This window comes from Mustela erminea, chromosome 5 (genome assembly GCF_009829155.1).
Source record: "Mustela erminea isolate mMusErm1 chromosome 5, mMusErm1.Pri, whole genome shotgun sequence".
Lineage (NCBI taxonomy): Eukaryota > Metazoa > Chordata > Mammalia > Carnivora > Mustelidae > Mustela > Mustela erminea.
In genome coordinates, this window is record NC_045618.1 from 53,612,425 (window position 1) to 53,624,254 (window position 11,830).

The following is an 11,830-nucleotide window of genomic DNA, read 5'->3' on the forward strand; positions in this document are numbered from 1 at the left end:
TTCAATACTACAACCAGGATACTGATGTTACCATAGTCAAGATGCAGAATATTTCTATCAGCACAAGGTTCCCTTCTGCTGCCCTTTTATACCCATACCCACTTCATCCTGCCCCTCCTTCCCTGACCCCTGGGAAGTGCTAACCTGTTCCCTATTCTTATCATCTTGTCATTTCAAAAATATTACATATATGGAATCAAAGAGTAACTTTTGGAGATTGGCTTTTTTCTCAGCATAATTCCCTTGAGATTCTTTTCACTTGTTGAAGGACAACTGGGTTGTTTCTAGTTTGAGGTTATAATGAGTAAAGTAGCTATAAACATTTGAGTACAGGCTTTTGTATAAACTTACATTTTCATTTCTCTGGAACAAATACCCAGGAGTAAAGCTGCTGGATCATATAGTCAGTTTCTGTTTGTTTTTTTTGTTGTTGTTGTTTTTTTTTTTTTTTCCTTAATAAACTGCCAAACTGTTTCCCAGAAAGGCTGTAGCATTTTACCCTCTTACCAGCTATGCAAGACAGACCCAATTTCACTGTATCTTTACCAGCATGTGCTGTGTCACTATTTTTTTTTTTAATTTAGCTATTCTGATAGGTGTGACAAGATCGCTCATTGTGGTTTTACTTTTCATTTCACTTACAACTAATGATGTTGAACATCTTTTCATGTGTTTATTTGTCATCTGTACATCCTCTTCAGGGAAAAAACGTCTCTTCACATCTTTTGTCCATTTTCTAATCAGATTGTTTTAAATGCTGTGTTCTTGGAAATCTTTATATATTCTGAATACTAGTCCTTTATCAGATACATGTTTGGCAAAATGTTCTTCCTCTCTGTAATTTGTCTCTTTATCTTCCAAACGAGGTTTTTCCCAGAGTAAAAGTTTTTAATTTTGATGAAGTCCAATTTCTCATCTCAGTGTTTACATCTACCGATTGTTTCTCCATTTAGTTTGAAATCTTTCAAACTTTCCAGTTTGAAATCTTTCCAGTTCTTGCTATAAAAATGGTCTTTTAATTGCAAGTAGGACACATGCATGTTATGTAATGAGACTCTGAGTCTTATTTAAATCTTCTGTTTTAACTCACTTTTTGTGATACCACTCTTGCAGGGGGAAAGGGACACAGTCTCACCATTACCAGTGAAGGTAGAAGTCCAGGGGTACACTTGTTACAGGTAGGTGGAAGTGGGAGTTCCAGGGCCCAACACAGTCCTCACTGACCCTGCAAAGGGGGTGGCCTCACTCCCATGTGGCAATAGTGGAAGTCTCAACTCTCTTTTAGAACCTCCTCAGATACAACCCAGCAGGGAGAAGGGAAGTGCCTCAGTACTGCTGAGTGGGGATGTAAGTCCAGGCTCTCACACATTCTCTAATAAACATGGGGTATGTGGGGGCCTTCTTACAAGCAGGCAGAAATGAAAGTCCCAGACTCCTGCCCAGCCTTCTCTGACACCAACCTGGTAAAGAGAACACAGAGAGTGCCCTGTTACAGCCCTGTGAGGGTAGCAGTCTAGATGACCACTAGGTCTTTGCTGATGTAGGTAAACGTAGGGCCACAGCTTGTTCTGTGCTATTTGGCTGAAGTAGAACAGTTATTGCCTAAAACTTTTCTACCTTACTATGTTTCCCTTTTCCTGGGTCCTGGCTTGGTGAGAACAGGCTTTTATTGGGACTTTTAAAACTCTGCCCACCAGCATTTCCCAGTTACCTCCTTCTTCAGCTCCAAGTGTGTGTGTGTGGTAGGGAGGAAGTAGATTTGCATTAGAGAATGAAAACAACTGCTTTCCAGCTGCTCACTGTAGTCCATGGACCCTTGTTCATTAGGCCTTTAGGCCTTTCACTGGTGGTCTATTATTGGCACATCTTCTCCTGGGAGATGTGGGACTGTGTCTGCTTGCTCTTACCATCAGCCTCTGTGCTGTCAGCAAGCAACACCTGCACCTGGTACTCTAGCATGTAACCTTCTGCACATGAAGTGCTCCAGCTCCTCCAGCTCCTGGGAGGAAGAGGCTGATAGTGCAGAGGTGTTCCCCATCCCTCCAGCTCAGTGACCTGGGTTGAGCTCAGGTTCCTGCTCTGGCTGCCTTTAGCCCCAGTCCAGCAGTGTGGGAAGGGGGATAGAAAGGGGAAGGGGAGAGCAGGTCCCAGAGAGCCACCTCCTGCCCCAAATTCCCTCCCCACTGCCCTATTAGCTTCCTTTTATATTTGCTTAGTCATAGAATTAAAGTACCTAATCACCTTTTCTTTGCCTTTTCTCAATTCATTTTCTGTATCTCTTTGTCAATTCTCTGCAGTGAAATCTACTGATAAGTTTCTTTTTGCTGGCTTCAGCCAGTTTAAATCTTGAGCCAGTTTTAGTTGGGACAGACTGTATATCAGTGGAGTTAATCCTCTCTAATACTTTAAGGTCTCATCAATTCTGCATTAACAGACCCTGATCCTCTGTTAGCTCAGCAGCCTTCTTTGTTGCCAAGCAAACCCAGGATCCATGCCCCAGGGGATCACTCACAAATCACAGTGTGCCTGATGCTTGGCTGGAGAATTTCCTAGGGCTTTATTTCCGCCTAGATTCTCCCTCATTCATCTTAATATACTATTCTGCCTGGTATCCAGTTGGCCATTTAGAATACAGGCACATCAGGACAGAAGTACATTGACATGATAGAATGATTTATGGGGCTGTGGAGTGTTCCCTGCCTTGCAATAGCCAGTGAGGCAGGGAGCTAACAAGAAACTTTCCTCCAATCTTGGAGTAGCTGTGCTTCTTCCAAGCAATTAAATTATCTTACTTCATCATATATATACCAACTCATGTCACTGACCATGCATTTCTATTTATTTTTAAATATTTCTGCCTGCATTATTCTCCAGCTTGTATCCTTACTTACATATTTTGAAATGTCAATGCTTTTCAAAAATTAATTTGACACTAACCATGATTCTGAAGCTATTCTAAAGAATTATGATTTTCCATTGGTTCTCAAAAAGAGAACATAAAATACAACTCTAAGCAAACACAACTCAAAGATAGACACTTGACACTTTTGGACCCCATGAGAGCCTAAAGATCAGATTCTTTTTATCTACATATCAAATATATATAAAGCCTTACTTCTTTACAGAAACAGTTGTTTCAGTTGTTTTCAGTTGTTTCAGTACCTTGTCATAGGTCTTAAGAATGAGCATCTCCCTAAAGGTAAATATGATCTTCTTACAAACACTCAAAATAACCTGTATTTTTCCTCTTTTGTGTTTGTATCTGTTTTCCACTGATCTCTTCAGAAATTAATCCAATAATGTACAAATTTTAGTTCTATCTAGTCAACTCAGGAAAAATAAAGGTTAAATGCATTCAAGAAGACTTTCATCTTCTAAACTCCACAAAGTTTGGGACTGCAGGTAAACCTACAAAGGTAAGCATTTGCTATAACTGATAATAGGAAAGTGATCTATTTATTACCCTCCTGTCAGTTGTAAGAATTATCTTTACATATTGGGGGTTTTACATGCACTTCTTCAAGTCTGGTCCTAGAAGTGGTGGTATGTCTGTCTACTCAGGATATGTTTTCACACCCCCAGCCCCTCATCTCAGTGCATCTAAGCATTTCATCCCAAAGATCAGGGATTTTTTTTTAAGTTTTTATTTATTTATTTGAGAGCAAGAGAGTGAAAGACAGTATGAGAGGGGAGAAGGACAGAGGGAGAAGCAGAGTTCCTGTGGAGCTGGGAGCCTGATGCAGGACTCGATCCCGGGACTCCAGGATCATGACATGAGTTAAAGGCAGTCACTCAACCAACTAAGCCACCCAGGCATCCCGATACATAGGGATATTTTTACACAAACCAACATACTGCTACAAATCTTCCCTCTTCCCCTCTGTTGCGTTACCAGGCAATTTCTTTTTCATTATTTCTCTCAGGGAGAAACCACTGCGACTCAAAGATTTTGTCCCCCAGGAGAAACTAATAATGGGCTTGGCATTGGCCTTCTCTGAGACAACAGTAGGTCATTCTCCTGTGCATCTAATTAGCTTATTTCCTATTTTGAAGAATCATATATAGCTTTGTCTTTGAGGGAAGATTATGTACAGAAAATAAGACTGAATTCTCTGAATTTCTGTTCTTCCAAAAATGTAAATCCTGTGGCTGAACAGGCAGGTAGGAAAGTTTTTTTAATTATAAAACTGCACCTGTCATGGTTGTGTCCCTCTCTCACTCTCCCTTAACTCCGCTTCAGTATCTGTTCCTCTGTAAAATATTAGTGTCAGAAGTTTTCTTGCTTTGAAAATATTTTTGTCCTGTTATTCTATGTCATCACTCTTTTATTTTCAAATTTCAATCATTTCTTTGTCTTATCAAATCAATCCTACACACACAAACACAGAGACAGACACATGCACACCATTTGATATGTTCAATTTGTGAAGGTTTTTCAAGATTCAGGTGTTTCTGATTTTTGTGCTCTCCAACTTATTTTAAACTTTTCTTTTCATTGTGTAAAACAGACATCCGGCTTCAGCTATTCATGCCTTTTTGAGAATCAAATTCTGTTTTAAACAAAAGGAAGGAAGTCTCAATCTTCCACCTCCAGGATTCTGGTGTGATTCCCTCTCCTTCAGTATTACTTTCCTCCATATTTGAAGGAATCAGCCAATGCCTAGTCTGAGAGGCTATTCTCAGAGTCAGAAAGCTTCTGGCCCCATGCCAGGGGATGGTACAGGTACAGAGGAGCTGATAGCTTTAAGTTCTGAGATGGAACTGTTTAAGGATTGACCAGGCTATGTGATGAAACAGGAAAGAGGGTTAAGAAGAGCAATTTCCTATGTCAAGGAAAAAAAAAAAAAAAGTCTTTCAGGAAGGGAAGGCCAATTTTATTTTATTTTATTTTATTTTTTAAAATTTTGTTTATATATCTAATAGAGAGAGACACAGCGAGAGAGGGAACCACAAGCAGGGGAGCAGCAGATGAAGAGGGAGAAGTAGGTTCCTTGCTGAGTAGGGAGCCCAATGTGGGGCTCCATCCCAGGACACTAGGATCATGACCAGAGCTGAAGGCAGACACTTAACAACCAAGCCACTCAGGTGCCCCAGAAGGCCAATTTTATTTTAAATAAATAAAAACTCAGGTTGAATAGGGCACTTCCAAATAGGTTAAAGTGATCCTTTCAAATATAAATAATTCTAGATTTTTCATGACTCTATTTAAGCAGGTATAGAACATTACTGAGGAAGACCCCTGGACTGGACATTAGGCTGACTTCTGACTCTGGCTCTGTGAATATATCACTGGGAATGCACTGTCTAGCCATTTGAATGAAGTAACTGAACAAGATTCTCTTGAAGTTCTTTCCCACTTCTATACAAATCTATAATTCTGATTGTCTTATTTGTTTAATATGTTTCTATATTTTCTATTTAAATATGGGTCTCCCCAGGCCCTCAATGACTGAAAAATATTGTATCTCCAGCAAGAATGATACCAAACTAGATGGAGTCTTGGCTTCTGAACTCCTGAGAGCCTCACAAAGTCACCAGGGTTTTCTGTAAAGGCAGAGAAACAAGTGCATGGTCTTTTTCTCCCTCAGATCATGTGAATTTCCCCATCAATGATATATACTAATTCCAGATGTTTGTAGTAAAAAGGGCAGAAATCTCTTCACTCAGTTAAACACTCAGTTTTTATGTACATAGAACAGGATTATACCAGGAAATGCAAGCTTAGCAGAAGATATTATTAAATCAAATTCTCTATGTATTTGTGAGGGCTACTGATTTGTTTCTTCTATGAATAATTTAGTACCTATTTCTAGGAAATTCATTCATCACTTATTTCCTAGGCTTTTTCTATGTGCCAGCCACTGTTTAAGGCAGGTGATGCAGTGTTGGACAAAGCAGAAAGGGTCCTATATCAAAAACTTTAATATTTATTTATGAAAAGCTATAAATATTAGAATGAAGGTAAGTAAAATAATGTCTGGAGGCTGAACGGATGCTTTTGATCAGTTACTTCCTAATTTTTTTAGAGGTGATTCACCTGTCAGTTCACTGAGGCATCATGTTCAACCACTCTATTCTACCAAACCCCATTGCTGCACCCATGATTCATATGCTTAAAATCTTAACTTGTCTTTATCTCAGTGGTTATTTTCCCTAAAGTTCACTATTACTTTCCATCCTTTCAGTCAAAATATACCTAAAACAGTGAATGGAAACCCAAGTAAATTTCATACCCAAGTGTTTGTAATTTAAACTATGGCGGGTACCTAAGCAAAGATGTTCCATGTTCTACCAATGCCTTTTTTTGATCATCATTTTATCCTCCCTATTTGGTGTCTAGGAATTTATTTCTTCCCCTCACCCTCCTTTTATTTTCTTACACACTTTCCCATTGGTCTTCATTCTTCCGATTTATTTATGTGTTTTTTCCTGCCTATCCTTTACATGCTACTGACTCTGACTCCACGACTTTGAATATACTCAGTTCCATAGTTTGCATTGTGATTGTCCATATTATAATAATTAAAGTTCACAAATAGATTATATGTTATAAATGGAAGTTTAGAAACTTTAGGATAAAAGGTTAATGTAGTGTTGGATTTTCCTGTTACAAAAATAATCACTCAAACTCCAGTACAAACACCATTTCAGCATACAAACCCAAAAGTAACACAAAAAAAACAGACTTTAAAAATGTATTAACTATTATTATGTTAACTGTTATTATTCTATACTCATTTGTAATTTTTGTTTAATTTTATTATTCTTGATTATATTTTCAAATGTCTATTTTTTGTTAAAATTTTTTTTGTATGCTTATGTATACTCTTCTAATTTTCTAGGCATCAATACGTATTATTTTTAATTTTTATTATTTTCTTTTACCTAAATTCCTTGAGTTTAATTTGTACATCAATTTCTAACTTCTTAAGTTGCCTGATTACTCCATGTACTTGACTAAATAAGAGCAATTTAATGCAATAGACAGCCTCTGAGTGCAGCTTTAGTCATACTACCAACCCATACTCTGGGTTCCCATTATTTCTAAGTAATTTACTATCAATTAAATAAAAGATCTGTCAATAATAAATTTAAATTATCAACATTTAACACATTGTGTGAGGCACTCCTCAAAGTTAATTCCTTCTCTCATTTCTTTCAGGTCACTTCAGAGTCTTCCCTTCCTTGTGATTCAATGGACAAAGTAAATGGCTCTGTGGTAACTGAGTTTTTGTTACTGGGACTTGCACAATCCTTGGGAATGCAGGTTTTCCTTTTCCTTTTCTTCTCTTTGTTCTATGTGGGGATTATCTTGGGAAACCTCTTCATTATGTTAACAGTAATTTTGGATTCTCACTTACATTCCCCCATGTATATCCTGCTGGCCAACCTATCACTCATTGACCTAGGCCTTTCATCCACCACAGTTCCTAGGATGATCTCTGATCTTTTCAGTGATTGCAAAATCATTTCCTTCCACAACTGCATGATACAAATGTTCTTTATTCATGTCATGGGAGGAGTTGAGATGGTACTGCTCATAGCCATGGCATATGACAGGTACACAGCAATTTGCAAGCCTCTCCACTATCTAACTACTATGAATCCCAAAATGTGCATGCTTTTGATAATGGCTGCTTGGATCATTGGGGTGATTCACGCTGTGTCTCAGTTTGTTTTTGTCATAAATTTACCTTTCTGTGGCCCTAATAATGTGGGGAGCTTTTATTGTGATTTTCCTAGAGTTATTAAACTTGCATGCATGGACACTTACAGACTAGAATTTGTGGTCACTGCCAACAGTGGCTTCATATCTATGGGCACCTTCTTTTTCTTAATTATATCATACATCTTTATTCTGATAACTGTCAGACAACATTCTTCAAAAGATTTATCCAAAGCATTCATCACTCTGTCAGCTCACATCACTGTAGTGGTTTTATTTTTCACTCCATGCATGTTTCTCTATGTGTGGCCTTTCCCTACCAAATCAATGGATACATTTTTTGCCATTGTGGACTTCGCCATCACTCCCGTATTAAATCCTGCCATCTATACTTTAAGGAACAGAGATATGAAGGTGGCAATGAGAAGGCTGAGCCGACAAGTTGTAAGTTCTAGGGAGATGCCATAACAGACTTCATTGGTAAGACCACAAGATGAATGTCATGGACTTTCAGGACCCTTGTGATCACCATGAACACTATGGATTATGTATAATTTCATTACTGCCTTTAAAAAAACTGAGAATTCTACATAAAAAGAGGTATTAGAACTTCACTTTCAAGTAGAGCTGCAGTAATTTCTGTTAAGTATGAAAAATAAAGTGTTATATATTCCTACCTATCTATAAAATTAAGTTGCAATTTCATCAATGACCATACTCAATTTTCATGTAACTGTTTTATATTTCCATATAAATACATATATGCATATATGGTTAAGTTTTATTTATCAGTATCTTCATACTGATTATAAGCATCACTAGGAATCAATTAATATTTCTTGTGGAAATTATGTGCATCCAATGGATAAAATAGGAGTTTATACAAATTAGCAGCCATTAAAAATCAAGAAACAATTCTCATCCTAATTATATGTTGTTAGATAAATAGGCAGACAACTCTCTGCTATAACTCTTAAGATTTGTTTTCAGTGTTTGTCAATGTATTTTGTACAATGTTACTTTATTTTTTTTTTAATTTTTTAACATTTTACTTTAATTTTATTTCTTCGGTGTTCCAAGATACATTGTTTATGTATCACACCCAGTGCTCCATGCAATACATGCCCTCCTTAATACTCACCACCAGGCTCATCCATCTCCCCACTCTCCTCCCCTCCAAAACCCCATTTGTTTCTCAGAGTCCACAGTCTCTCATGGTTCATCTCCCCCCGCAATTTACCCCAATTCACTTTTCTATTCCTTTTCCTAATGTCCTCTATGTTATTCCCTATGCTCCACAAGTAAGTGAAACCATATGATAATTGATGTTCTCTGCCTAACTTATTTCACTCAGCATAATCTCCTCTAGTCCTGTCCACATTGATACAAAAGTTGGGTATTCATCTTTTCTGATGGCTGTATAATATTCCATTGTATATATGTACCATATTTTCTTTATCTGTTCATCTTTTACAGTGTTACTCTAGAAATAGACTCTACTATTTTGCATTATGCAAAATTTGTCTATGTTCCATTTTTTTCAACAGTGAATTTCCATTGTCCTTGCAGTCTTCCTCAATGCATTTTTTGAATCACCCTAAAAGAGTATCTACAAGTATTTCAAGGATCTTACTACCTAAAGAAAGGTCCCAACTCAGATCTCACTTTATTTAAGGTATCTGTACTTAAGTTAGAGTGCTTAGGATAAACAGATGATTGACATCTTTACTTTTACTTTACTTTCCCAGGTAAAACATGGGAAGTCTGATAGGTCAAACAGCACAATTGATAAATCACTTGGATGTATCCCTAAGACTGATTTAAGAAATATTAATTGTGATGACCCAGCTCAGTTGTATATGCTGCATTGTAAGTAAAGCTGCTCAATAAAATGGTAAATAAAATAAATGAGACTTTTTTACTATTGTTTAAAGTATTTTTTCCTACATTTTATCTAAAAGTGGTAATAAATGCTATAAGCCATCTTCTTTGTATAATATCTAAAGCATTATCATTTATTGTTTCCTTAATCCATCTGGATTTTAACATTCACAACATTATCTTTGGTTTCACTATGATTCTTTTAAAGTCACCTTTAACAGAGAGGGGCATCTGGGTGGCTCAACTGGTTAAGCTTCTGCCTTTGGCTCAGGTCATGATCCCAGTGTCCTGGAATCTCACTTCAGAGCCCCATGTCAGACTCCCTGCTCAGCAGGGAGCCTGCTTCTCCTCACATCCCACTCCCTGCTCCTGCTCTCTCTCTCTCTTCAAATATATAATTTAAATTTTTAAAAAGTCACTTTTACGGAGAAAGACAAATACCATATGATTTCACCAATAGGTGGAATCTCAAACAAAAAACAAACAGGCTCTTAAATACAGAAAAAACCTGATGGTTGCCACATGGCAGATGGGAGGGGGGATGGGAGAAATAGATACAGGGGATTCAGAGGTACAAATATCCAGTTATAATGTAAATAAACCACAGAAATGAAAAGTACAACATATGGAATAAAGTCAATAATATTGTAATAATGTTGTATGATGACAGATGATGAATACACTTACTGTGCTGAGCACTGAGTAATGTACAGAATTGTTAAATCAATGTGTTATACACTTGAAAGTGACATCACACTGTAAGTCAATTATCCTTCAATATGAAGAGAATAAAGGGAAACATAGATATAAGGAAATAAAGCTTAATTTGTGCAGAAAAAAAAAATTACCTTTAGATTCACAGAAGTACTAGAAACATCTAAGGAAGCCAAGAAATTGTGACAAAAGCCCTGACTCACAAAGATTCTGTGTATATCCTTGCGGGAAAACCTGTGAAACCATAAGACTTAGGCTCAGTACTCAAACTTCAGGCTGGCTATTTCCAGATCTCCTCACCTGTCTCTGGTCACTCACAGATGGCTCTTAACCAAGTGATTTCCTAAAGAGGACCAATCAGACACACTTTATTCTCTTGGAAATGTTTTACTTCAAGACAAAGTACGGAAAAGGAAAGTCTGTACTCTTCCTTGCTCTTAAAATTGTTGCCGTCTCTTCCAGCTATGAAGGAAGTAGGTGGAATGATGAAAGTGAAGTATATTAGCAGAACTAACCACATTGTAGCATTTTATTGACAATGAGATGCTTCTATTAGTAAGAACCCATTTGGCAGAATTCAATTGTGTGTGCATCTTTAAGAAAAATGGAATGATCCTGTGAGGTCAGTTCAAGTACTTAGAAAGTTAGGATGAATATTAACAGGAATTGCACTCATTTGTGTTATAAAACAGGAAAGAAGAGATTAGCCTAGAAAATTCAGAAGGACTCAACACTTAGAACACTTGTATAACTACACTTTCTATTTAAGGATCCTTTTTCCCATATACCCAGATGCAGTGTTCTCTTTCCCACCAATTTCCCTCCTTCCTGAAATTCCAGTATAATCTAGTTTTGGATATTTTTTTCATAAAATGGTGCAGAACACTCTCCTAGAGTTGTGGAATTTCATCTTTGAAGGCTTTTGGTCCAATGAGCTCATTTGTAAACAGGAAAACTAAGGCTTGGAGATTCTGAATCACATGCCAAAATCCTATGGTAACTTTGTACTAAAATCCCCAAGTCTCCTGACTTCAATCTCAGTGAAATTTATGAGGACTTTAAGTATTTTTCTTTAAAGAGGGGTAAAAGATATTTAGGACAAACATGACACCCTCAGTGTTGAATTTTAAGTTTAATCTAGTACTAAGGGAAAGATTTTCTCGTTTATTTGTAGCTGGCTCTTCATGAATGCTATAACCAGTGTCGAAGCCTCTGGAGAACTTCTTCAATAAACTTAATGTTTAACTTAGAATCAATAGAATTCTTCTCAAACTCCTTGAGCCATTTTTGAAGAATCAGATATGAGCTTTGAAAGGATTACATAGGTAGCAGTTCCCCTGTAACTGAGAATCCACCATCATTACTCACTCCTCCCTAGCATACACTCAGGAAATGAGATGTCTTAACTCAGTGAGCAAGAAATTCCTCTTGCTGAGGAGCAGCATTTCTGAATTCTTACTTGTTATCATGGCATAAAGTCTTTTCGTTGCAAAAGAGAAACCATTGGGCAGCTATCACATTTGGTATATTTCTTCTGGAGATATGAGTATCAAGTCTGTCCTCTCAATG

At 37.2% G+C, this 11,830-nt stretch overlaps 1 protein-coding gene across 1 annotated transcript; it reads left to right on the forward strand.

The window, feature by feature from the left end:
* Window positions 1-7,156: 7,156 nt before the first annotated feature.
* On the forward strand, window positions 7,157-8,134 carry LOC116590128 (olfactory receptor 4F6-like). The gene has a single exon (XM_032341781.1). It carries the CDS (start codon window positions 7,196-7,198, stop codon window positions 8,132-8,134), a length of 939 nt encoding a protein of 312 aa, XP_032197672.1. The 5' UTR covers window positions 7,157-7,195.
* The last annotated feature ends 3,696 nt before the right edge of the window (window positions 8,135-11,830 follow it).

Coding starts and splice junctions, on each gene's coding strand:
- LOC116590128 (XM_032341781.1), top strand. CDS start 7,196: ATGGACAAAGTAAATGGCTCTGTGGTAACTGAGTTTTTGTTACTGGGA.